This window comes from Crocuta crocuta, unplaced genomic scaffold (genome assembly GCF_008692635.1).
Source record: "Crocuta crocuta isolate KB4526 unplaced genomic scaffold, BGI_CrCroc_1.0 scaffold466, whole genome shotgun sequence".
Classification (NCBI taxonomy): Eukaryota; Metazoa; Chordata; class Mammalia; order Carnivora; family Hyaenidae; genus Crocuta; species Crocuta crocuta.
The window spans coordinates 8,023,425-8,049,330 of NW_027529672.1; the positions used below are offsets into that span (position 1 = coordinate 8,023,425).

The 25,906-nt window shown below is 60.7% G+C and overlaps 1 protein-coding gene across 3 annotated transcripts in view; it reads left to right on the forward strand.

Moving 5' to 3' along the window:
* The first annotated feature begins 9 nt into the window (after positions 1-9).
* The window catches only part of INPP5A (inositol polyphosphate-5-phosphatase A), a 163,769-nt gene continuing 137,872 nt past the window's right edge, over positions 10-25,906 (forward strand). For all 3 annotated transcript variants that reach the window (XM_077763011.1, XM_077763010.1, XM_077763012.1), the window contains exon 1: positions 10-88. In XM_077763011.1, coding sequence (XP_077619137.1) covers positions 14-88 — 75 coding nt within the window. In that variant the 5' untranslated portion in view covers positions 10-13. The remainder of the gene's footprint in view (positions 89-25,906) is intronic.

The following is a 25,906-nucleotide window of genomic DNA, read 5'->3' on the forward strand; positions in this document are numbered from 1 at the left end:
GGCCCAGGCCAGGATGGGGGGCAGGGCGGCCGCCCCGGGCACCGCGGTGCTGCTGGTCACGGCCAACGTGGGCTCGCTCTTCGACGACGTAAGTGCCGTGGCGGCGGCGGCCAGACCGCGACCCCGACCCTCAGCCCCGCGCCCTGGGGCCCCGGGGGCCCACATCCTGGTCCCCGACCGTGAGCGCGGAGCCCCAGGTTCTGGACTGACTGACATCCTGAATCCCGCACCTCAGGACCTGGACCCTGACTCCAAACCTTGGTACCCCTAAACCCGAGGACTCGGGACCCCAACCCCGGGCTCCTGAGCGCTGCCCCAAACCCTGGAACCGGGGCCACTCACCTCCTGCCTCAAAACTGCGCAGACTGAACCCCGACCTCAGAGTGGGGACCCTGGACCCCAGTTCCTAAACTCCATTTCTAACCCCTGTCCAAGGTCCCCGAATCCTGATCCGAGGACCCTAGTCCATGGGCCCCAACTCTGGTTCCTGAGTCTTGACGGCGCAACCCTGACCTTCGTTCCCAAACCCCAGCCCCTGACTTCTGGCCCCGGACCCTCCACGGCCCTGGCCCCTGGCCACAGGCGGGGTGTGCCGGCCTCCGGGTCGGTGGCTCACTGGGCCCCCAGCGGGGGCCCTCATTTATTTCCCCTTGTAACTTAGTATCTGTCTAGTCCTCAGACAAGGGTCTCTGGGCAGCTCGGGAGGACTGTCTGTTTCTCTTTATTAAAGAGAAAGATGCCGCCTAGAAGCTTCCCAAGGCCAAAGAAGGGAAGGGACTCTGCCCAAGGCCTTGCCCTCCCGGGGCCTCCCACCCAGGCACCCAGGGCGGCCCTCGGGAGACCAGCAGCAGGAGACTGGGAAGCCGGGGGCTCCCGAGGCAGGAGGCAGGCCGGGCTGACCTAGTTGGGTGTCTCAGCCGCGGTGCCAGCCCTCTGTTGGTACTTACACCGCCAACCCAAATAAAGCAGAATGCGGCTCCAAGTGGCGTGCTTGTTTAAGAAAAAAGGGTGATGGCACAGACGGAGCCTGTGGCGGCCGCGCTAGGTGAGCGGTGGGTGTGGGCCCGACCCTGACCCCAGCACGACTTCGATTCCGGGAGAGGGTTCTGGCGTCTGGCCGAGCCTTCCCTTGCCGGCAGCGGGCAGGGGCGAAGTGCTTCAGTAAGCCGAGGTCGCGGACGGGCTAGGTTTGATTTTATTAACAAAGAGGAGGTGCTATTTTTGTGTTTTTCTTATTTTAACTTCCAGGCGTCCGTGTATGCTCCTTGCCTGCTGGGGGCGAGCCGTTTCCCTCGGACAACTTTATCGAGTTTTGCGTTTGATCGTTTCTACAAAAGTGCCCTGTATGGGTGTGTGTCTGTATATTTAGCATTCTATTCTCGGCTTTCCAGTAACATGCCACTATAACACGGTTTTGCTCAGATGATTCAGATCCGTTAGCTGAGGCTTCAAAGCCTCAGAAATGTCAGGAAAATTAAGCATGGTGGGGCATTTTAGTCTCAAAGGGAGAAAGAATTTTGCTGTGCAAACATTCTTTCCAGTAATCTTTGATTGTGAGTTCTAGCATTTTTGTTGTGTTTCAGCTGTATACGCGCGCTTCTCTCTGTTGACAGTAAAATGGGTGACTTAATTTACTTTTATCTGGCAACACATTCTCTCCGAATTTCCATTTGTCGTGAAGGCTGTGTGCAGCTGTGTGCTGTGCTCACCTCGGGAAGGAACGCTTCTCTTGGTAAACACTGCACTGGTTACTTTTGCAGCCTGTCTTTGGTTTGCGGGCTCACAGACAAGTATCTGACCATAAGCCATAGGTTTCTCAGGGTGTGGGGTGCAATCCCGAGGGGCGGCGTGGACAGCAATCTCAGCCCTGCTGTGGGGCGCCTGCCGGGGCTGGGGCGCGGGGTGGTGGTGCCCGTGGGAGAGGACCTGGCTGGTGAGAGCGGTGGACTCTTGAGTGACAGGGGCGTGAGTGCCTCGGTTTGTGGGGGGCTTCAGCAGATCTGCTCAGGGACTCGTCTGCCCGACATGTGCCCGTGCTGAGCGACACACGCTTCAGAAGGTGGCAAGGCCTGGGAAGGAATGCTTTCCTGCCCGGCTTCGTCGTCGCGGGGAGGGCGTCTGAGTCGGGAACCGGCACGGCATGCCGTGAGGGACGCGCCTGTGGTAGGTGTGTGTCTGTGCGTCTGGGCGTCCGTAGTCTCCCCTGTTACCTACCCCCATCTGGGGGTGACTCGCTGAGACCTGTCCGGCAGGCGGCTCTTCTCTCTTCAGCGCCCCGGCTCGTGACCCCCCGCACGCTGGCGCGGCCCAGATTCCTCCTCCCCGTGATGTCACCCTCGAGGGGTGCCCGCAGCTGCACCGCGTTCCTCTCCAGCTGTCACCCTCACACCCTGCAGGCCCAGGGAGGGCCCCGAAGAGTTCTCGGTTACGTGGGTAGGGACGCCCAGCGTTTCCCGCGTCGGGAGGTAGGAACTGGGAGAGCAGAGGCCGAGCAGGTTGCTCAGGTGTCCTGCCCCCTAGAAGGCTCCGCCGCTGGCTCAGGAGACAGGCTGGGACTCGGAGATGGTGGTGTTGTGTTATCGTGAACACAGCTGTGACCCAGTGAACCCAGGGCCGGCTCCCCTGGGCTTTACTCTGAGGACCTCTGTCCAAGCCAGTGGCCTTTCCTGAACCTGCACGAGCATCTCCCTGGATGGGGGCCTGGGAGTGCCTGGGGCTGCCGTGACTTTCCTGCTTTTCCAGGTTTGCCGCAGCTCTTCTGTAACCCTAGGCAGAGTCGTGGCCTCACTGCCCGTTTTCCTGGAAAGGGGTAGCCAGGGCTGCATACCTAGATGTTTCGCTTGAGGTGGCTGGATTTTTGACAAGGGAGGCTTCCAGCTTTTGGTTCTTTACATCGTTGCTAAGAGTGAAGTCAGAAGGTGGATTCTTGCAGCCACGGTTTCGGAGCTGGGTCGCACACTTACACGGCAAGGCTGTTCCTGGGAAGGGCGGTCAGCCGAGTGGCAGGGCTCCGAGAGCACAGCCCAGGGGCATCTGCCGTGGGCCCTGCGTCCTGCGGTGCACCCGGAGCTCGCTGGCAGTTTTGAGCTGGTTTCCCTTTTCGCTTGGTCAACGGCTGAGCAGCCCTGTACCCGGGCTTGCAGAGCGGTTGTGCAATGAGCTCTGCAGAGGTGCGGCGCTGCACCCTCCACGGCCTCTCGGCGGCGGGTGTCCATGAGCCCTGCCCCGGGCCCAGTGAGGGGGGCCGGCTGCCCTGGGCACTTGCCCCCGTCTCTCCTGTGCCATCAGGCTTGCACTCTGTGCCCTTGTTCCCATCCCAGCCTGGCAGCAACTTGGGCCCCAAGACCCCCCGCTGGTACTGTGGGTGGGGCCGTCCCCGCTGGCTCTTGTCACAGCTCCTGTCCCAGCACTCGGGCACACGGGCGTGGTGGGGTGCACGGGGACCTCCAGCTGGAGGCCCGCGGTCAGTTCCTGCCCATGTCACTTGCTCCGGGTGGCCCTGACGGCATGGATCTCTCTGTGGCTTCAGGACCGTGGTGACAGCGTTACGGAAACACCCGTCCCCCGCCACACGTCTCACCCCTTTACGTGGCGGTTGTGAAGCAGTGGTTTTCAGGGTGTTTGCAGACTTGTGCACAGGCCACCACAGTCCATTTTAGAACCTGTTTTGTGCCTAAACAAAAATGATGCCCCAGCAGCCACTGTCCCCTGAAACCCCAGCCCTGTGGTCACCAGGCTACTTCCTGCCTCTGGGGATTAACCTGCTCCAGGGGTCACCTGCTGTGGGTGGNTCTGGGGGGTACCTGTTCTGGGGTTTACCTGCTCTGGGGGTTTCCTGTAACGGATCATATGCGTGGCCTTCCGTGTCTGGCTGCACTCACTGGACATCATGTTTTCAGGGTTCGGCCCGCGGTAGGTGGTGGTGCTTCTTCCCTTCCTAGGCCTGAGCACGGTGCCCCGGTGTGGACATGCCACAGTTGGTTGATCCACTGTCAGTTGATGGACATCTGGGCAGTTTCCAGGTTTTGGCTGCTGCAAATAGTGCTGCTCTGAGCATTTGCGTCCAGGCTTTGTGTGGACGTGGCACGTGCCTGTGAGGGGAGCTGCCTGGTCTTTGGTGGCTCCGGGTTTTACCTTTGGAGGGCCTGCTCACCGCTGTCCAGCGTCTGCACCATTTTACCTTCCGTTAGCCACGTTCCAGGCTTGTGGCCGCTTCGTGGGCTCCAGGCTTTGTCATCTTGTTTCAGAGGCCTTTTCCTGGGCCGTGTGCACACCTGCGTTTGGCTCCCTCCTCACCTGCACCTTCTCTCTGGCCACACTCACTCCCCATGGGGCTTATCTGGACTCAGGCCTTGAAGGACCCTGACCACTCGGATTCCCAGGAGGCAGAAGGGAGACCCGGGCCCGGGGCTCAGCCCGTGGAGCTGCACTTCTTCTGCCACTGCCCACGAGAGGCTGTGCACGACGCCACTGTAGTGAGGCGGTGGAGAGCTGGTGTCAGAGAGCCCGGGGCTGCTGGGTCTCTGGGGCCGTAGCATATGTACTGTCTCCTCGGCCCCTGGAGCAGGTGCAGGGGTGGGGGCTGACCGGGCTGGGCCTCCCTGTGGGCCCCTTGGGGCGCTGCACACTCCTTGCTCGTGCTCTGGACAAACAGCACGTGCTGCTGGCCTTGGACGTGGTCTAGAAGTGGGGCTTGCACCCGTGACCCGTATGCAGGCTGCAGGTGTCTCCCGTCCCTCCTCCCGATGGCTGAGGCACATTGCCGGCCAGCAGCCTCTGAGTGCACGGTGCCCTCGGCCCACACTGTCCTGGGCGTTTCCTGTCTCTGTCAGCACCAGAGGTGCCGAGCAGTGCTCTCTGCTGCAGGGGAGGCACTTCTTCCATTTAAGGGGTTTTGCGCGTCTTGACTCCAGTGAAGCGAGCATTGCACGTAGGCTTGCTGGCTATTTACATCGAGGCACATCTGTTTCCACTGTCTCTTGGCCTGGAGGACCCCGAGAAGTCACATTCTGGTGGGACATCGCTGAGAAGCGTCGCTCCCTCCACTTGAGTTCAGGGCCTGTGTCACACACGCTGTCGGCACACAGACCGTGTCCCTTCAAGAGCGAGAGGGCAGGGGAGGGGGCCAGCGCTCTCCGGGGCGGCCTCAGGTGGTACGCAGGTTTCTGGGGGAAGAGGCCTGTGCTGGTTCCATGATGAGTGGGGTCCAGCCTGGAAGTGACAGATCGGACGCAGGCCTGCCTCCCTGAGCATTCCCACGTGGAGCCCACCGTCTGACCCTGACGGGGGAGGAGGAAGCTGGGGCGCAGAATGGTGGTTCCTTAAATGTGGACCATCTCAGCATTGGCCTCTGTCCCTTCAGGCAGGCAGTGGGCTCAAGGGTCCAGGAATGGGGTGCAGTAGGTGGGGGATCAGCACAGGGACAGGTGGCTAGTCAGGATGGCAGTGGAGGGGGCTGGGCACCGTCTTGGTCACCTGTCTGTCGCCACTTTTTGGGACGCAGCCTGACTCTCCCCATGTTTCTCTGGGCCCTTCCAACATGGGGGAGCTTAAGGAATACAGTCTTGGGGGCTGGGGAAGGGAGGGTGCAGGGAGGATGTGGCATGTTCCCCAGGTAAACCTAAGGTGACTTTGACTTCTGTCTTCTGTTGCTGCTGTAGTTAATTAGGGCATTTGAGACTCTCTTGCCTTGACCTGCTCCCCAGACAGGCTGGGGGCAGCAGCTGCCTCCAGGCTCGAGGCCCAGTTCCTGCCTGGCCGGCCCGGGAGGGGTGCCCTGTGGCACACTTCCTTCTCTGGGGTGGCGGCCTCTGCCCGGAGGCCCCCTCCCCTCCCCCTGCAGTGGAGACAGAACTCTGACGCCTGGGTCCCCTCACCAGGGCCTCCCCTTCTGGGGGAGCAGATCGTATTTCTGCGTGTGTTTGAACCTGAGAAGTGTGCTCACACTGAACTCCTCAGTGGGGGCAGGGGCTGAGTTGGTCCGCTCCAGGTGTGACCTTGGGCTCCCGGGAGAGCTCGGATAATTGTACATACAGGCAGAGACACTGATGAGGAAGCCCTCAGGGTTCTGACCTTTACCCATGAACGCGGATAAAGCAACGGCTCATCCAGCCCCATGGAAAATGTGGAAGTGATATGAAAGCCTCCGGTTTTTCAAGTGATGGCAGCATTAATCCAGAAATGCGATTGTGGGAAGATTCACATGAATCCAGAGTTGGGGGGTCTGGGGTGGCCCGCGTGTCGGTCCAGGGAAGGCTAGGCTGCACCCCGAGCCTGCCCCTGGGCCTTCTTCCACCTTGCCTGCCCTTGCTCTGTCCCGCCAGCACGGGAGCTGGATCTGGGACTGCCCCCCGGAGGCTGGGGGACCCCTGCTTTCCCCGCGGTGGAGGGCCTGGGCTCAGGCATCCGTCTCTTCTGCCCCGCTTCTCGCTTCTCGGGCCCCCTGAGCAACTAGCAGTTATTCTGGGAACGGGAGGGTCACAGCAGGAGGCACGGGCAGGCCTGGGCCTCCGTGCAGGGAACCGCCCCCGGGGCTCCTGCGAGGCTGCAGGCCATGGACTGCAGGGACACGTGGTGACAGGAAGATGTGGACGCTGGGGCGCGCCTCTTGTCGCGTGTTACCCTCTTTTGCCTGTTTGTGCATCAGGGAGGCAGGAGTGACACCCGGCACGGGGCTGTGGCAGGTCGAGGGGGGTCCCTCGCAGGGTGAGGTGCTGGTGTTGGCACCTGGCCCCAGGCACCCCCTCTCAAGGTCTCTGTCCCCTCCTTCCCACCCAAGGCCTCCCTGGGGCGGCAGCCTCGTCCTTACCTGGGTCCGGGGCTGAGCGGTGCCCGGGCCGCCTGGCTGGTCCATCGGCTGCCCCCAGGCACGGGCTCCTGTGTCTGGCCGATGGGACGGCCTCGCTGGGCGGCCCCTGCGCTCCGGCCTTCTCCCCTGCTGGGCGTCTGGGACTGTCACCCCACGTGCCTTGTTGACTCCCCTCCCCAACCCGGCGCCTGGGGCAGTTTGGTCGTCCGCGGCCTGGACGGGGTGCTTTTCTGTAGCTGTGCTTATACTGAGCTTCTCCGGCCTCCTCATGCAGGCAGGCTCGCGGGGTCTCTTCTGGGGACCGCTCCCCATGGCCCGCGCTGCGCTGCCCCTTCCCCACCCGACTCAGTGCCAGGCTGCGTGCTCACTGCTGATGTGACCGTCGGCATGCTGCATGGTGTTGGGCGCGGCGGGCGGGATCTGGGGCTCTGCTCCAGGGTGTAGGGAGCCCTGCCCGTTCCTGGACCTGTCAGAGCGCGAGACGAGGGTCCTAGAGCCCCTCTGCTGGTCGGGAGAGGGCTGTGGGCTCTAGCTCGGGTCCCCCAGGCGTCTCTGTCACAGGACCGTGTGCGTGTCCCACAGTTCGCCCGGCGGGGACTTCAGAAAGTGTCTGCAGTGGGACAGCTGTCACCACGCTCATTTGGAAACACGTTCCTCCCGGCCTTTTGCGGCCTTCGGAGCCGCTGCTCTGGCCCGTCTCCAGAGTCCTGCCTTCGGCTCCGACCTCGAGCGCCCGAGTCCCACCGTCTGGGACCCTCGAGTCTGGCTCATGCTTTCTGCCCCTGCCGCCCTTCCTGCTGTTCGCGTCAGCACTTCTGTCCCGTCTTAGCGCCGAGCGGGTTTCTGCTGGGTGCGCGCCCTGGTTACAGATGCAGCACGGCTCCTGCGTTGAGCTGCAGCGGACGGTCCTCTGTGCCTCGGCTCGCGTGCCCAAGGAGCCTGTGTTTTTTCCAGGCACCGCCCGCCCACTCCAGGGCCACACCGTTCCCACAGGACCGCACTGTCCACGCCGGGCCGGCACGCAGTATCCGCTCGTCGTCAGCTGTGGGTGCATGGCCGAGTCTCCCTGTGCTTGCCTGCTGCCTGCTCTGCCCTCTGCCTTTAAAAGCTAGGCGACCAGCAGTGGTACCTTGCTGTGCCCCTGTGATAATGCCATTGATGGTGGTGCTCCCACGGCCCTGACAGTGGTACCCGGCACACTGTTGACTGTGTCAGTGGAGCGGCTCCCCTAGGGTTGGTGCACTTCTGCTCACTGCCCGGTCCCCGCCCCCCACCCCTGGGTCAGGCCACAGGATGCTGGGACCTCCCAGGAGGGGCCATCTCCCAGGGTGGAATGTGCCTGTCACAGCGCCACACCCTCCAGCATCGTTATGCAGGTGAGGCGGGAGCAAGGACTGCTGCCTTAGGGCTTCCCAGGCCACCTTGGGCTCCCGGGACTCTATTTCTGTGCCTCACGCAGCCCGAATGAACCCTGGGATGGGGCACTTCTGTGTCGGGCTGGTGCTGCATCCCACACTCGAGGGTCAGTCTGGTGGTATTAGTCCTCAGGAGCCGGGCAGTGGTGGCATCCGCAGTCCCTCCCCCTGGCCCGTAGCATGGAGGACCCGCCCCCGCGTAGGGCGGAGAGCGCCCCTGGCAGGTGAATTCTCCCCTCCCAGCCTCTGGGCGTCAGTCCCCGCCCCTCCCGGGTGCCTGGGACGTTCTGCAGTCCTGCCGAGGGGGTGCTAGGGGGGTGCGATTCCACGGTGCACAGGCTGTCAGCAAGGACTCTGTTGGGTGGCAGCCGTGTTCCCAGAGCTGCAGGAAGAACCTGCCCTGGGAGGGGCCTGGTCCTCAGGGAGGGCACGCCCTGCGCTCAGGGCCCGGAGGCCTGCCTGGAAGGGGCTGCACCCTCATCCATCTGGCTCAGGGGCTTTCTTTAGCCACACCCTTCATCAGTCCTGGGGTGCGGCCGGGGTGCACAGGGCAGATGAGGGAGGACACGGCCACCTGGCCCCAGCTCCGGGCTCGCTGCCTTCCGTGGATGCCTGCCCTTCTGTGAGACGTTCCCGTAGACGGTCAGGCTGGGGGGCTCTGACCTTCTGGGCGAACCTGGGCACGTGGAGCTGGGAGCTGGGTTGGATGGTCAGTGCTTCTTAGTTTTTTTTTTTTCATGTTTGTTTATTTTGAGAGAGAGAGCGTGCTAAGTGGGAGAAGTGCAGAGAGAGAATCCCAAACAGGCTCCACGTTCTGTGCGGATCCTGACGTGGAACTCGAGCCCACAAACCATGAGACCCTGACCTGAGCTGAAATCAAGAGGAAGGTTAACCGACTGAGCCGCCCAGGCGCCCCCGCTGGTCAGTGCTGGTGAAAGCATGGTACCGCGTCTTTCAGCAGAGCCCGGGGCAGGCGTGGCCCTGAGCGGCCTGGGGCGAGTTAGGGGCTGGGTGGAGCATCCCGTCTGAGTTTGCCCCCCTGTGCCCTGCAGGGGAGCTCAAAGTTCCATTCCAGTCCTGGGTCCCAGGCCTGACTGGGCGGCGTCCCTGGGCCTCGCTTTCCCAGCGCTGCAGGAGGCTGCCCGACTCGAGTGCCCGGAGTGCTGTGCTCTAACTTGGGGTTATTTGGGATTTGGTGAAGACAGGTGTCATTCTGTTAAGAATGACATCTGTCCAAGTGACAAACAAATTTGTGGGGGCACGTGTTTTGCTTTTTTCTCCTTCATCACCTATGGTTTTTCAGATCTTTTGCAACTTCCTGTTTTTGCTGCAGGGCCGTCACCGCCCTCACCACCGCATCCAGGCAGTGCATACACTGCACACCGTCCAGGTGGGAGGGGGAGGCCGGCCACGTGGGAGGGGGTCGTGCTTGTTGATGCCGCTGGCAGGATGTGGGGATGTGGCCGAGTGGCAGGAACTGACCATCCGGCGGAGCCAAAGCGGGTCCGTTTTGGGGACCGTTCAGGATGCCAGCAGGTGGGGCCTGGCCTGTTTCGGAAGCCACCAGGGCCCTGTCCTTGCCTCCGCAGCCCAGGCATGCTTGGTGCCGCTGGAGAGGCGCTTTGGGGCCGGAGGTCTGGGCTCCCAGCTTGCCGGGCGGCCTTGCCTTGCTGCCCAGGCTCAGCCTCAGTGGGGCTTGTGGGTGCGGGCCCAGAGGACTCACTTTCAGGGACTGTTAATAGCATGGTTCCGGTGGCCTTGGGCTTAGTGTCTCCCCAGAGCTGGGCCCTCGTCCAGGGGCGGGAGCTTCGGCCAGGAGCAGCAGGGAGCATCCCTGGGGGCTCCCCACACGAGTGCTCCCGGCAGCCCACTCGCCCTGCCTGCCTCTGTGGGGCACTCCTTGAACTGGCCGCGCACAGCGGCTCAGCGCTAGAGCATCTCGAGGGCCCCGGGGGAGGCCCCTGAGGCCCCTCACGTCCTGCCTTCCCTGTCCCCGTCTCCTGCACCCACCCCACCCGTGCTGTCTGGGATGCGAGGTCTGCAGGAGAAATCCCCGGGGGCTGTGGGTAACGGGCGAGCACCAAGAAGGGAGGCTCCTTGGGCTGAGGGGAGGGGGCCCCCGGGAGCCTGGGAGGGGCCTGGGGGTTGGGGGCGGCCTGTCAAGGAGGCTGGGGTGTGGGGCCAGGGCCCCGGGAGCTAGCAGGCAGGAGCTGGGTTTGTCGTCAGGCGCTTTGCGTGTGGTCAGAGCCTCGCCCCCTGAGGCAGGGATTCCCACTCATCTTCCTGGGATGGGCACAGCCCACGTGAGGGGCAGAGGGGCCCTACGCTGGGGTCGCCCGGCTCATGGCTCACACTCCGAGCACCCGGCCGCCCCGTGGGACAGGAGATGGACTTGAAGGGGCTTAGGAGGCCCGGAGATGCCCTGGGCCCAGAGACCACAGGTAGCCTCTTGGGCCAGCAGCCGTGGCCAGAGCCTGAAGTCCCTGGGGCCTGGGGGCTGTCTGGAGAAGTAAGGAAGAGGCGGCCTCCGGGGCCCCTACGGGGCAGGAAATGGAGAGACCGGCCGGCTCGGGAGGCTCTGTGGCTGGCGTGGGCGGTGTGGTCAGCATGGTCTGGCGTAGCCAGTGAGTGGCGGAAACTGGGCCTGAAGGCCAGGACGTGGCATGGGTTTGATTGTGTTTGAGTCCCTGTTCCTTCTGTGCACAGGGCCCATGGCTCAGGGTCCCCCTCGGTGGCCCAGTAGGAAGAAGCAGTGAGGTGTGGGTCCCCCAGGGCACAGCCTTGAGTAGGGACAGTGAGCTCCCTCCTGCACGCACACGGGGGCCGTGGGGGCTGCTTGCACCCTGTCTGCATTTTCACTACTGATAAGTGAATCAGTCCGGAAGGGGAAGAAGGGGGTGCTTAGGGCTGGGCTGGAGGGTGAGGAGCTCCGGATAGCCCAGGGCGGTGAGCCGAGAGGGGCGCGGGGTGGCCCTCCAGGACGGGGTCCCTCGAGGAGCGCCTCCCACGGAGCTCGGGATGCCAGGTCCTGACATGCATGCTCCCACGTTTGCGGTGTAAGAGAGCTCGACCAGGGGGAGGCGGGGACGTATCCTGGATTCCGGGAGAAAATGTCTGGGAGCCTTGATAACCTCGGTAGTTCCAGCTTTCTGTAATGAAAAAAATTACATGGAGTGACCCAAAAAGCCTCCCTGAAATGCCTCATCGGTATCCTGTGTGACATCTTGCATCGCCTTAGATGCCGGTGGCACAGACAGACCGCAGGCCCGTCCAGGCGTGTTACGGCAGCTGCTGCATCAGGAGCCTCCACTGTGGGTGGAAGCGAAGTTGTAGCGTTTCGTGAGAGGACACACACTCCACAACCCTCCCCCCACCCCCCCAGGATTTAACGTGGCTCCAGCGGTGTGTTCACAGAGGAAGAACAGCCCCTGGGTTGGGGGCAGCGGACTTGGGCTCTGCGGGCGTGCCCGGTGTCCGGCGGGGGCGCGTGTGCTGGGGCGCGGGGCACGGAGTGGGGGAGCCCGGGCCGCCCTCCCCTGTCGCACGCAGGCCGACCGCACTGCCGGTACCGAGGCTACGGGTCGCGCAGGTCCAACCCGCCCCCTGCACGCTGCTGCTGTCCCAGCTGCACACTCGTGGTCAGTGGCACTGGCCCTGACGCTGGCGCCGAGCGAGCCCCGGGCGCAGGGACTCGCTGGTGGAACGAGTCTGTTTCCGGTCTCTGGTCGGGTGGTGGGTGAGTGTGCTTGGAGCCGGGCAGGCTTGGGACCCGGGCATGGCTCCTGGCAGCACCCGCCTCCACGGGCACGCACCGGTGGTGGGTCACCGCCCCACTCACGGAGTCCCCGCCACCGCCCTTCTCCTGCGTGCGGAGAGCTGAGGGGGCGGCCGTTCGCACACTCTGCGGCGGCGAGGGGGCTCTTCCCATCGCTTGTCTCAACTTTGTTGACTTTTTTCAAAGAACCAACATTTTGGTTTCACTGATTTTTCTGTTTTCGGTGTTGGTGGCGCTCCGCTCCGGGTTAAGTCACACAGACACCTTTCTTGAAAGTCACCTTGCTGTGGTTGCTCCTGGTGACAGAACCTCATTCTCTGCCTTCCACCTTCTCTGCTCTGGTTGACGCCGAGCCATCCTCCGGCTCTTTCCTGAGCGGAGACCCCGCTCTGACGTGGAGCCCCGAGTCACCTGTGCTCGGCTCACTGGTGGTGGCCCTGACTCTGGGTCCTCTCTCCTGTGCGACCAAGCGTCAGGACGGTTTTCGCCCGTGTGTCCGCCCCGGGGCCCGGGTGAGATGGCCCTTACGCACACTCGTTGACTTTGGTTGTTGCCTGAATAAATGCAAAGCCTTCATCCAGAAGCTCTTCTGGGCACTCTGACATCGCCGGGCGCTGGTACCCCGGAGCCCGCGATTCCTGTCACAGCCTTCACGTGCTCCCGTGGGCTCCCTTCTCTCCGACCGCTTGTGACTGACAGTAGGAAGAACCGGCAGGTACCTAGAATAGTCTTCAGAAGCGGGGCTGGGAGGAAATGCCCTTCAGGGCCTGTCTGTCTGGCCTCAGGCATGCGGGGTGTGCTCCGGGGGTGACACAGCCCTTACTGAATCAGGTCTGGGGGAGCCCCGCTCTCGGGGATGATCCAGTCTGGTGTGGAAGATGCCGGTGAGACTGTTTTACAGCTGCTGCTTACAGGGCTCTAGTTAGAGGAGACGGAAGTCTTGCTGCTTTAAGCAGAAAAGCATGTTTTAAAAACAGGTGGCTCCTGGGATGGGCCAGGACTCAGGATTGGTGGCCTGGGGGGTGGGGGGGAGCGTCCCTGCCTCCTAGGGCCCTGCTGCTGCTGTTGCGCAGAGGACCCACCTGGCGGCATCCGACAGCCTCTCTCCCCGCCCGTCACTGGTGTCCGGGCTCCGCTGTGCGGCTGGGCAGGGGCCGGACAGGGTGACCTGGGTCCTTCCTCCAGGGCGCAGTGCTGGGAGCAGCTGAGAGGCCGCACAGCGTCCTCACCCAGCCCTTGGCTCCCCCCCCCCCCCCCCCCCCCCCCNCTGAGTTCTGGCTACTACATGGTCAATCATAGTTATGTTTAATGTTTAAAGTGTGCTTTTCTGACAGCTTGTCATTAGCAGCCTGAAAACAGACGTTTTAATCTGAGATGTAAGGGAAAAAAACGAGAGCCTGAAGACTGATTTCCGTGACTTCTGTCTGATGAGCTGCGGTGGCCGAGTGGTGTTCCCTGCAGGGGTGGTGGGCGCCCCAGACCGCACCCACAGTTTGCCAGCGGTTCGCCATGGAACGCAGCATGTTTGTTCCTTGAGATTTTCTATACGGGCCTTTGCTAGAATTTTTATAGCTCCAAGATGGAGGCCAAATGAGTGTGTGTGTATCTGGGTGTGTCTGTGTGTAAATTTAACACGCCCATGTGTAAATATGTGTTTTAATATAGACTACTTTCCAATTATCACTCTTGACATACAGTTGACCTTTGAACAACCCAAGGGCTAGGGGCATCACTCCCCAAAGCTTACTGCTGGCAGCGTGCTGTTGATTGGAAGCCTTCCTAGTAACGTAGTGAATTAGCACATATTTTCCATGTTGTATGTGTCACATGCTGCGTATTCTTACAATAAGTCACGTGAAGGAAGGAAAACATTATCAAGAAACTGATGAGGAGGACGGATACATTCTCGATTCCCTACTGTACTGACCGGGAAAAACTGGCTTAGAAGTAAGTGGGCCTCTGTGCTTCGACCCCGGGGTTCAGGACCGGCTGTATGTTGATTTAAAAAAAAAACTGATGCTGGGGCGCCTGGGTGGCTTAGTCGGTTAAGCGTCTGACTTTCGCTTAGGTCATGATCTCGCGGTTCGTGGGTTCGAGCCCCGCATCGGGCTCTGTGCTGACAGCTCAGAGCCTGGAGCCTGTTTCAGTCTGTGACTCCCTCTCTCTCTGGCCCTCCCCTGCTCACGCTGTCTCTCTCTCTCTCCTAGGAAAAAAAACAAACAAACAAAAAAAACACATTAAAAAAAACTGATGCTGAGGACAGATGGGGTGGGGGGAGGGGAAGGGGGATGGGCATGGAGGAGGGCACTTGTGGGGATGAGCACTGGGTGTTATATGGAAACCAACTGGACAATAAACTATTTACAAGAATAGAAAATAAAAATAACTATAAAAAATAAAAAACTGATGCTTGGTGAAGTGTAGACTCTGTGAGTTTCATTTCAGGGTAACGAAGGACACAGAACATGACGCTGATTTTAAACGGGGGTGTGTGGCTTCCGACGGGCCCAGAGGGCAGGAAGTGTTTGCCTTTCACCTTGGGTCCCCACACCCGAGTCTGCATCACAGAAAGGAGCAGCTTTCCAGAGCCTCATGGGATCATTGCTTCTGGGTTTAGACGTGGGGAGGGGACGTGGCTGAGTGACAAGACCTGGGACTTTTTTCACAGGCGGATGACCCGAAGAGGGAAGGGAGTCAGCCAGCTCCTGGGCTGCAGGCGCCGAGCCCCTTGCCAGGTTTGCTGTGTCCCGAGGAGTGTGGGGTCTTCCAGCAGGAGGGGTAGGACTCCCTGCGGGCTCCGCATTTTCTGTCCGCAGAGCTCGGCCCCCGTGCCCATCTGTGCCATAGCATGTTCATGTTTTCTGTGCCCTTCCCAGACGGCCCCACCAAGGGGATCAGGGTGACGCTAAGGGGCTTAGATACTCAGAAGCCATACTTTGCCTGGTGGGGGCCCACTGCCCACCCTCCAGGCAAAGGGCATCGACACCCTGGGCACAAGAGGGGTCGGGGGGCGGTACCCCGAGGAAAGAGGGCTCTCCAAGCGGCCGTCCTGACAGCCATTGTGGGCCGACCTTGGGGCTTTCTTCCCACGTGTCACTCAGCTGTGACAGCTCCTGCCTGTGGGCCGGGCCTTGTGGGGCCAGCGCCCTGGCCTCTGGGTGTGGCTGGCTGACGGGCCCAAGAGCCAGTTGGGAAGCCTTCACAGGTTTTCCCAGAGACACTGCCCCGGTGCAGGCTAAGGGGCAGTTTTGCCAAATATTGTGAGGTTGGAAGCTTTGATTTTTGAGGTGGATGTGAAACGTGATGTCAGGAAGTGGCAAGAGTAGACAGACTTGTACCCGGGTGTGTGGCTAGCTCTCACGTCCGTGGATGTCAGTAAACCAGCTCTCATGCCCGTGGTCGTCCGTGGACCAGCTCTCACATCTGTGGGCATGAGTGTGCCAGCTGTCACGAGCCAGCTCTCACATCTGTGGTTGTCTGTACCACAGCTCTCCCATCCCTGGCGGCCGGATGCATGGAGCATGGGACGGTGCCCGGGGTTTGGAGCGTGTCCAGGCTGGGCAGGGAGGCTGGGCTGGGGGCCGCAGCCGCCATCTTTCCCATCAGGGCCACTGATGTCACAGGGTCACTTCGCTAGTGTTTGGGCGGCAGGAACTTGAGAGTTACTCCTGTCTCTGCTTGCTGGTCACCACTGTTTTTTTTTTTTTTTATAATATTTTTATGTCTTTATTTTTATTTGGAGAGACAGAGACAGAGAGCAAACAGGGGAGGGGCAGAGAGAGAGGGAGACACAGAATCTGAAGCAGCTCCAGGCTCTGAGCTGTCGGCACAGAGCCAGACCCGGGGCTCGAACCCACGACTGTGAGATCATGACCTGAGCTGAAGTTGGACGCTTAACTGACTGAGCCGCCCAGGCGCCCCTGTTTATTTCTTTAGAGAGCACGTTGCAGATCTAAATACTTTGCATCTCCATTTCTCGCAGAGCTCGCCATCCCCATGGGAGGCCTGCTGACCTCAGGCCAGTGGACGGTCCCCTACACATGGTCCTCCTCCTTGCCTGCGGGGTGTGGCCTCAGGCCGGTGGCCAGTCTGCCCTGATCCCCTTCTCCCGAAGGTGCACAGCCCCAGGCAGGTCCGCGGGGCGATGGGAGGGCCGACACCGAGCAGGCCCCGGCTCCGCTCCCCTGCGCGCTCACCCCAGTCCTGACCTCCTCACGAGCTCGCAGGCTGTCCCAGCAGCCCCGAGGCACCTCTGCCAGCCCCCACCCGGCTCGTGGCACACCCACGGCCCCTGCGCGTAGGAGCTGGCTGCCCTCACCGCGGAGCCGGTTCCTGACTGGAGTGCTTCCCAGCCGTCGTTTGCCTGGGACCCTGGGCCACCGGGGCCACCATCCGAGGCAGTCAGCCGGGCCCTCTGCGCCTGGCACCCACGAGATGCAGGGTCTTTGGGCCCCTTCTCGGTCTCTGTGACTCCCCTCCGAGGACAGTGTGTGACCTGGTGTGGGTGTCTCAGCGGGCCCGGTCTGTCCCCGCAGAAGGGAAGCTCTGTGGGCCCAGGGTCCGCCAGGCGCCTCGTGTTGCTGTCACCAGGAGCTCGCAGGCAAGCCACAGGCCCGGGCCCTGGGGACACACCCCGAGATGTGGAAGAGTGAAGGCCTTCAAGGCTGACCGTGTCACCCTCTGTCTTGTTCTCTGTCCCTGGCAAGAAAACCCAAGTCAGAGATGAAAGGTGGCCGAGTGGGGACCACTGACCTGTGGGTGACTTCTCCCTGTAGTGTGGAGGGACTGGGGCGGGAGGGGGTTACAGCCCTGATTCTGGAAAGCACGTCCGAGGAACGCTTTCTGAGATGTTGGGATGGAGGGTGCTCCTGCCTGGGCGGGGCCGGCTCTCACCTCCGCCCTGCCCTTCAGCGCGCACCCCTGGGCGCTGGGCCCCCGGCGGCCAGGTTGACAGTGTGCCTGCTGGGGAGTGGCCTTCCACAGTCCCTGCCTGGTGGCCGCAGGGAGGGTGCCCCAGGGCCCCTTATGTCCATGTGGCACGGGTCCCTGGCCCGGCCCTCTGACACCCAGCTCAGCCGGGGCTCAGCTCGCCCTCAGCCTCACACCGTTCTCTGCCCATACCCAGTGAGATGGCATAGAACCTTCCAGAAGTTTTCACGGGGCAGGTGTCAGACTTGAATGGTATGTAGTGCTTGAGGGTGTCTCTGTTTTTTTTTTTAATTTTTATTTTAACATTTATTCAGTTTTGAGAGATGGAGAGAGAGAGAGAGAGAGAGAGAGAGAGAGGAACCACAAGAGGGGAGGACGGGAGGGCCAGGGGCCAGGGGTCGGGATGGAGTGTGTTGGGGGCAGGGGGCAGGGTGGCCGAGCGGGAGGGAGGTCATTCGGGCCGTGGGGAGGAGCGAGGGGTGCCAGCGCCTCAGGGCTGAGGGTCCCTTCACGTCCTGTGTGTGCGGAGTGGGCTTGTCCACGGGGCCAGTGCTCCAGCTGGCTTGGGGGACGTGGTGCTTCCAGGAGGGACATCAGGCCACGAGAAGGGGGAGTGTGCGCAAATGATCGCGGGACCCTTATCTGGTCGCTTTCTGTGTGTTTTTCTGTGCACGGCATTCCCCAGACCCTCACTTTGGGTTAAGAGTGAGTGGGTCACAGACGGTAATGGTATGAACTTGGGACTTGGGCAAGACTGGAATCCGCGTGAGGTTTTGTTGCGAGTCGGGCCTGTGAAGCTGCAGCCTCCCGGGCACCTGGGGGCTCGCCGAGGGTCTCACCCAGCGCGGGGGCGCCTCCCGTGCACGCGTCCTGCCCGCACCCCGTGCGGCCCGCGGGTGTGGCTATGGCCTTGCTCGGGGCGTGGGGCGCCTCCCCGGAGGTGGCCTGTGCGGCTGCACCTTGTCCTGTGTCTGCCCCTCCGTAGTGAGTACGTGGCTCAAAATGACGATGTGGCCGCGCTCACGTGGCACACAAGCGTATTCTCCTTCACGAGTTTTACAGAAATGGTGACTTCCTGTGTCGTAACGAGCACAGAGCACGCGCGGGGCAGGGAGGGCAACAGGGCACCTCAGGATGTTTGCACGGGTCATGGCCGTGGGCTGCTGTGCCAGGTATCCTTACAGTTAGAGGGAGATCTTTCTCAGGACGGCCATTCGGTGTCGCACAGGAAAAGAAAAAGAACAGAAGAAGGAGGGGAAAGTATGGAAAAGAGGCCCTGAATTCTCCCCGACGCATGGTGGCTTTATCGGTGGCCCTGTATGGCTGGCGTGGCTGGCTGTGGGGCTTGTGCCCTGTGCTCTGGGCCACGTGTCCGGGACACCTGTGCACTCAGGGTGGACGCCAGCCCACCTGCACGGGCCTCCGAGGCCGGGAGCGGGACGAGGGGGTGAGGGAAGGCTCCGGAGGCTCGGCGGCCCACACCTTTCGCCGTCCTCCCGTCTGTCGCCGCTGCCTTCACGTCCCGCCCCCCCGCCCCCCGGTGTGTCCGTGCCCCCGCTGCCGCCCACTCGTGCTCCCTCTCGGGAGGCTCCCGGGGTGTGGTCGGCACCCTTCCTGGGAAGGTCACGGTGGGGGGAAGGCAGTTTGTCCCCACAGCCCCGGGGCTTCTCCCCGGGCCGGTCCGGCCACGGCGCGTCTGAGAGGCTGTGACCCCGTCTCCGTGGATGTGGGACCGTGGGTTTCCGCGGCAGCCGTGGCGTGTCCTGGGGTGTAGAGCACTCCTTTCCCTGTGCTCTGAGGGCTCCCGCCTTCAGGATGGCGACTCGGGGTCACTTGTTCCTCCAGCAGGTGTTTCTGCCTGGCCTGTTCTGGGTGTGGGAGCTTATCGGGGGCTCTGAGCTGTGCTTGGAGACACTGCCTGGGTGAGCCTGCTGTGAGCCTCCGGGACATGGGAACTGGCCGCCGCTCACTCAGATGGCAGCGAGTCTGGGGGCCGCGTCCGCCCCCGCACTGGCGCCNGGAGCCTTGCTGGGAACTCCTCTGCCAGGCCTAGTACAGACACCAGTGAGCCTTTTCCGCGCTGTTGTTTTACAACTTCCGTGCCGAGCAGACATGGCCCTGCTTATTTTACAGCGCGTATTTGAAGTGGTGCATTTTTGAAAATTTATTTTAATTCCAAACCTAAACCACTTAAGAAATAAGCCAAAGACTCTCTAAAGCACTTTCCGTTCTTCACGTTCACCCTGCAACATGTGGAAGTCCCCCCTGCGGTGTGGACGAAGCAGCAGATACTTGGGGTTTACAGTCGCCCAGGGCGCAGCCTTCCCGGGCGGTTCTGGAGCCGTATGGGTGGGGGCTGGGGCCGGGGCCGCCCTCTGTGGCCTGGACCCTGACCAGCAGACCAGCCCCTTTTCCGTAGACACACGTGTATGCTGTTTGCTCCTCTTGTCTCTGAATTGGGGACTTTAGCGGGATCATAGAAGAAAGACCACTTTCTTCCCTGTCGCCACCTGCAGCCGTGACCACCTTTGGGGAGAGGAATCTGGGGAGGGGGCAGGAGGCCTCGGGGTGACCGCGGGGGTGACTGTCAGGCCTCCTGCATTGATCTTTCTGGTTCTCCAGGGAAACCTGTCACACTTAAAGCAGTTTTAAGACCTTAATTTGTTCAACTGTATTCAAAGAATTTTGAAAAAATAGCAAAAATAGGTAATTTCCTAGCAAACCATGTGTAACTACACAGACTGAAGAAGAAAGAGAACGATTAAGTTGGCCCGTTATTAGACGAAAGCAGAATGAGTCACGTGTCAAAGCCGCTGGCTCCCGAGCGCCGGGTACAGATATTTCAAGTTGTCCGGGCACAGCCGATGCCAGCCGTGTGCGAGCCGTCTGGCTCCAGAGAGGCCGGGAAGACTCGGAGACCACGGGGCCCGGTGGGAGCGCCGCAGACCGCTGCCCGTGCGTGGGCCCCATGGGGGGCCCAGCAGCAAAGCAGAAAGCAGTCTGTCTATTAGATGTGTGAGCGTGGCTTTGTATTTGGAAAAAATTGGGTAACATTATTCAGCATGTTAATAAGTTAATAATTTATCAATAGGAAAATAGCCCTTTTTTGGTCATCTTTATTGATGCTGAAAATATATTTGATAAAATTCAGCGTGTCTTGATTAAACAATGATTAATCTCAATAAAATTGAAAAACAGTATTTCATTAATATTATTTTTTAAAAATGGAAATTAAATGTTAAAGTTGGACAAGACAAAGGTGTTTGACATAAACATGATTATTTAAATAGTTTCTAGAAGCTTTAGCTACTGCAATCCGTGATTAAACAAGAAGAGACTGTAAACTCTGAAGTGTCAGAGAGGAGGGAGAGTTATTCACAAATGTGACGCTGCTTCTGGAAAACTCCAGTGAATCCACTGCAAACCTGTGATGTGCAGCGAAAGCATTCAGTGATGAAGTTAATCCACACACGTCAGTGGCGTTCTTCTACATCCGGACAGGAAGCAGAAGGGGTCGCACTTGTGATGACGAAACACACCAGCCTGGCGTCCAGCACTGTGACCCCGTGTGAAGGCAGCTTTGACACAGTCACAGTGGCTGGCGACAGTCTGTGGAGACACTGCCTGTTTGCAAATGCAAAGACTTAACTTATGAAGAGCTAGTAACTTCTGCTGATCTTTAAATCTAACTACTCTCCTGGGAAACACATGGTGCAGTTAGGATCCTGGTGGTGGCAAGTGACAGAATCCCTCCCTGATCACACACAGGGTGGGGGGTGTGCGGGGCAGCTCGGCCCGCCATCCGGGCCCACTCCCCAACGTCTCCGTTCCGCCGCCTCCCTGTGCCTGTGGTGCTGTCCCTCTGATAAAGGCTGGGCGCCACCGTCAGAGTCTCACGCCACATCCTATAAAATCGGGAAGGAGAGACACTGGGGGGTGGTACCAACCCCATTGCCCCCCAAGAAAATGGGAACACTTATTCAGAAAGATACCCACACCCTCATGGTGGCCGCAGCGTGATTCACAGTAGGCAGGACGGGGAAGCGACCGGCATTGCCCGCCTGCACACCGGTGCGTAGAGAAAACGTGGGCACCCGCAGCGCAGTATGACTCGGCCGTCAGCAGGAGGCAGGTCTTGCCGTGTGCAGCAACGTGATGGGCGTGCAGAGCATTATGCTGAGTGGAAGAAGCCAGACAAATACCAGGTGATTTCACCTGTACGTGGAATCTGAAAACAAATGAACAAAATGGAAGTGGACTCAGATACAGAGAACACACTGCTGGTTGCTGGAGGGCGGGGGGTGTGTGTGACATAGGAAACCCCACCTGCCATTTCTTTGGGCAACTTTGATACAGCTTCTTAGAATGTGGGATCTTTTCTATTTGGGGATATGTTATTTTTTTAGTTTGGGGCAGTTGTAGATTGGCAGCCAGGTGGCACAGAAGGGCCGGAGACCCCGTGCCCCCCCCCCCCCNGGGCTCCCACACCGTCGCCTGCTGGACGGAGCCCTTCACTTGGCACACGTGCCCATCCTGCTGGTCTTTGGGGCCCTTCCTGACTCACCCTGGGCCCCACCCTCTCCGTCGAGGTGGCCAGTCCTCCCGGGCCTGCTGCTTTTGTGGACAACAGGATCTGGCCTGGGGTCACACGCAGCTGTCCTGGGGGGTGGGGGAGGTCTTCCCAGAAGGCTCAGCGCATTCCCTGGGTTGTGTCCAGGCCCAGCCTTGTGCCCGCCTGGGACAGACGCAGAGGGAAGCAGGATGGCCCCGGGTGGCTCTGGGGCGGGCGCGCTTACGCTGCTTTGGTGTTTGACAGGCGGGTGGACGTGTGAGTGGCAGTCGGCGAATTCTGAAACAGAAGAGCCACTCCGAGGGCTGCTTCAGCGGGGCTTCCGATGGGTCGCAAGGCTGAAGGGGCTTGCGATGGGGCCGTCAGATGGCTGGTTAACGGCGCTGCATCGAGCACTCAAAGGCGGTGGCAGAGCAGATCCTGGAAGTTGGCATCACAGGGTCGAGCATCGGTAGCTGTGAGGCGTGGATGTCAGCTCACCTTGCCGTGACGATGACATTACGTGCCCCAGTCACACCACGTCGCTCACCCTCGCGTTCCACAGCGTTTTGTCGGGTGCATCTCAGTAAAACTGCGGAAGACAGAGAGAGGCCAGTGGGGCCTGCCGGAGCCGAGACAGACACACGTGAGGGCTTGGCGTGGCATGAAGGGCACACTTCAGCCAGAGGAGCCAGACTACTCGGTGTGTGGAACAGTGTGGAAGCTGAGTCCCCTCCCAGTGCCGACAGCAAATAAATCCTCAGAGGGCAGTGTTCCACCCGATTCCATCAAGTCCAGAGCATCGCCTGCAGGACGCACCATTATTTTCTGTGCTTGTCAGAAAGGAAGGAGGAAACCACGGCCAAAATAGCAGCGGGACGCCTTCCTTGGTCAGACGGGTCTTGGTTTCCGAAGTGTGGAAGATTTCCACGTGAAAGTGGAAAAGAAACAGAACAAGTACCACGAGAATTAGAAGGAAAATCTTCCTTGGCATGCGCACACGCCCACGCACCCGCACACAGGTGTGCACGCACACAGACTTCCTGGCTGTGAAGGGACACGCCGGTCGATCCATGCTACGAATATGGGCGCGTCTGTTACATTCCAGACACGATTCCCGGCTCTGAGGAGAGGAACAGAACAGAGCAGCTCTGAGCAGCTTCCCTTCCTCCTGTGAGCGGTGATGTGTGTTTCCACGTGGGACGTCTGGGGGCTGGGGGGGAGCAGGTGCGGCGCCTAGTGTGGTTCTCCAGCCGCTTCTGAGCCCGGGGCCCAGCCACGCTTCCCGCTTCATTATTTCAAGACCTGGCTATTTAAATAAGGCAGTTTAGTTTCCTCTAGATGCAGAGTTTATTGAGAAGAGATTTAACATGAGCTGTTCTCCGGCCTTTTAAATCATCAGAGGATAGATACCCCGGCACTCCATGACCGCGTCCGGGAAAACCGTCTGAGAATTCCGGCTGAATGGTGCATGCTCTTCCTAGAGTTCATCGGGTGCCGTCGGGGGGAGGCGGGGAGCCCAGTGGTGCAGGGGCGAGGGTGGGGCGAGGGCAGAGCGCGCCCCAATAGCCCAGGGGTCGTCCCGGTACTAGCCTGTCTTTAACGAGCCCTCCAGTCCGCCCTTCCACGCCAGCTGTTAGGGCTCCTTGTGGAACGACAGAAACTGAGTGTTACTGAAGATTGAAATTTTATTGCCAGAAACATGTGCCTTCATTACATATAGTTGGAAAAAGTGAGGCAGTAAGTATAGATTGCAGGGAGGTTTGTGTCATTTTGAAGGGACTCGGGAACACGTGTGCCCGGCTCTGAGCACTCAGGAGACAGCGGGGACTCTCATCCTTGCCGAGTCTCGTTCTTGTGGCTTGTCGTCAGCTCCTGGCTACAACTTAAGGTTTATTTAAAATGTCTTATTCTGAGGCCCACTTGGGGGACTCACCAAGCGTCACCTCCGCGGTGCGCCCAAGGAGGTGCTTCAGTGTCCCCCCAGGTGGGTGGAGGGTCTTCCTTCCGGCTTCTGTTTGTGGAGCCTTCCGTCAGCTGGCCTGTGCTGTGCCCGACGCCTTCGCGAGGGGCAGGTGCTGGGGTTTCTCTCGGGCTCCCTGCGCCTTTGTCCCCACACGGGACAGCCCCCAGTCTCTTCTTTTTAGGTTTTTTTTTTTTAAATGTTTTTTATTTATTTCTGAGAGAGACAGCGTGAGCAGGGGAGGGTCAGAGAGAGAGGAAGACATAGAATCCGAAGCAGCTCCAGACTCCGAGCTGTCAGCACAGAGCTCGACGCGGGGCTCGAACCCACGAACCGTGAGATCATGACCTGAGTGAAAGTTGGATGCCCAACCGACTGAGCCCCCCAGGCGCCCCTTTAGGTGTTTGTTTTTAATACTCCATCACATGCTTGTATTTCCGAGTACCAGAGAATTCCAGCGCAGCCGTGATAGAACCAGGGAGCCAGCTAACCGTTGGGAAGTGTCAGGGTGTCGGGGACCCTGACAGAGGTGATTCTGGAGGGGCCTGAGCCTTTCTCAGCTGTCAGGACAGCAGGACACAGACGTCGTGACTGTCTGTTGGCCTCACGTCCCGTGTGCAGACGGGAGCCCCTCCTCGATGCTGTTGCTCAGGGCCGTCTCCCAGCCGCCGTCCTGGCCGGAAGCCGTGAGCTGGTCACCAGGCCGTCTGAGCACGCACACGGTCACGTGGGGACTAGCGAGAGGGGACAGGAGCAGTGTCCCCCACCCCCCCGAGCAGACCGCGGGCCTGTGAATGCATTCACTCCTCAGCTCTTCCCTGGGCAGGAATCCATTTATGTGAAATCTGTAAGCCATGTTTACACCATGAAATCTGGTGGGAAGGAACCAAGTATGAACTTAAACAGTTGCTCGCGTGGTGCCTCTGCTGTCGGCCCCTGAGCAGCCTTTCTGGCCAGTCTCGCTCATGCCCGTGGCCTTGAGCTTCTGTGTGGCTGCGTGGCCGGGGTCTGGGTGGTCGGGGTTCCAGAGGACCCTGTCACGTTGCCTCTCCCCGGCTTCTTTCTTTCTCGTACTCGCTGCCACACAAGCCATCTGACAGAACTGCCCTTGTGGCTGTTGTGAACTTTACAACCCGGGGACGGTTCCGTCCCCATAGCACCGTACCGTCCTGGGGACATGGCTTCTGCCGCCGCCCCAGCCCCTGGCCCGCAGAGGCGGTCTCCTCCACGGTGCCCCACCCACCGCACTCCAGCTTCTGCCCCTTTCTGCACGTCCTCGGCTGCGTTGGTGGAGGCTGCATGTGTGGCTGTGGCGCACGCGGCATCGGGCCGCGGGGCGGAGGTGGGGTGCCCGCGGCCCAGCCCTTGTTCTGTGCCGTCCAGCGGCTGGAGCCCCAGGTGTGCAGGTGTGCAGGTTTGCTGTGCCTGCCGGTGAAGGGCCGTTTCAGAACACGGTGCGGGTTAGTGCGGTTTCCGGGACCCAGCCCTGCATGGAAGATGGAGACCGCCCCCGCCGTGGAGGCTCCCCGAGGCCCCAGGGGCTGGGGGGGGTGCAGGCTGGAGATCACCCTGTGGCCCTCTGGCCCGCCCCCCACCCCGCCGTCCCGCTCTGGGGGCCTGCACTGCACACGGTGCAGATATTTACCTTTTCCACTTGATGGGCTAGCAGTGTGCATGTTAGATTATTCTAGATAGTCCTGGAATACAGGCTGTCTGGGCTACATGTCAGCATTAAGCATTTGCTGTGTAAACTAAGTGGATGTCGGCAGACACTCATGTCTCGCCAGCGCCCAAGGGGGAGCGCGCGATGACGAGTCTGGGTTCTGTCCCGAGGCCAGAGGTGGGACGCCTGCCCACAACCCGCCACACAAACGTGAGCTCACCAGCAGGCCCGGATCTGCAGTCCAGAAACCCTGGGTGCTGCGGCCCCTGGGGGGCTCTGTGCGCCCCAAGGTTTGGAAGGGGTCGACGCGTATGTGCAGGATTCTGGCCGAGACAGGAGCAGAGGCGCCCGGTGGAAGGTGTGAGGGTCTCTGCGCCTGCAGAGGAGCTCACGGGACGAAGTGGGTGTGGCGGGACCCCGCCCGCGGGGCCGCTACTCTCGTGCAGCCCCGTTTCGTGAAGCGATTTGGTTCTGCTGCGCGCCTCGGGGGAGAGCTCTGGGCGCCCACACGCTGGCTCGGATGTTCTGCCTTGTGTCTAAGATTAAATTTACGTGAGAGACGTGGGGTCACAGGGGCGCTGGGGACTTCCGGCTCCCTGCCGGGGTTTTCTCTGGGTTCGCCACCTTGTGTGCCGCACGTTTCTCTGGGGCCTGAGCCCTGGGGTGGATGTGGCCGGGGAGCCCATGCTCTGGTGCAGAGAGTGCACTACCTGGAGGCTGGTGTCAGGGCCCAGCTCCCGGGGGTGGGGAGGCGACTGCGTGGGGCAGGGACCGAGGGAGGGCCGCGGGCGCGGGGGCGGGGGC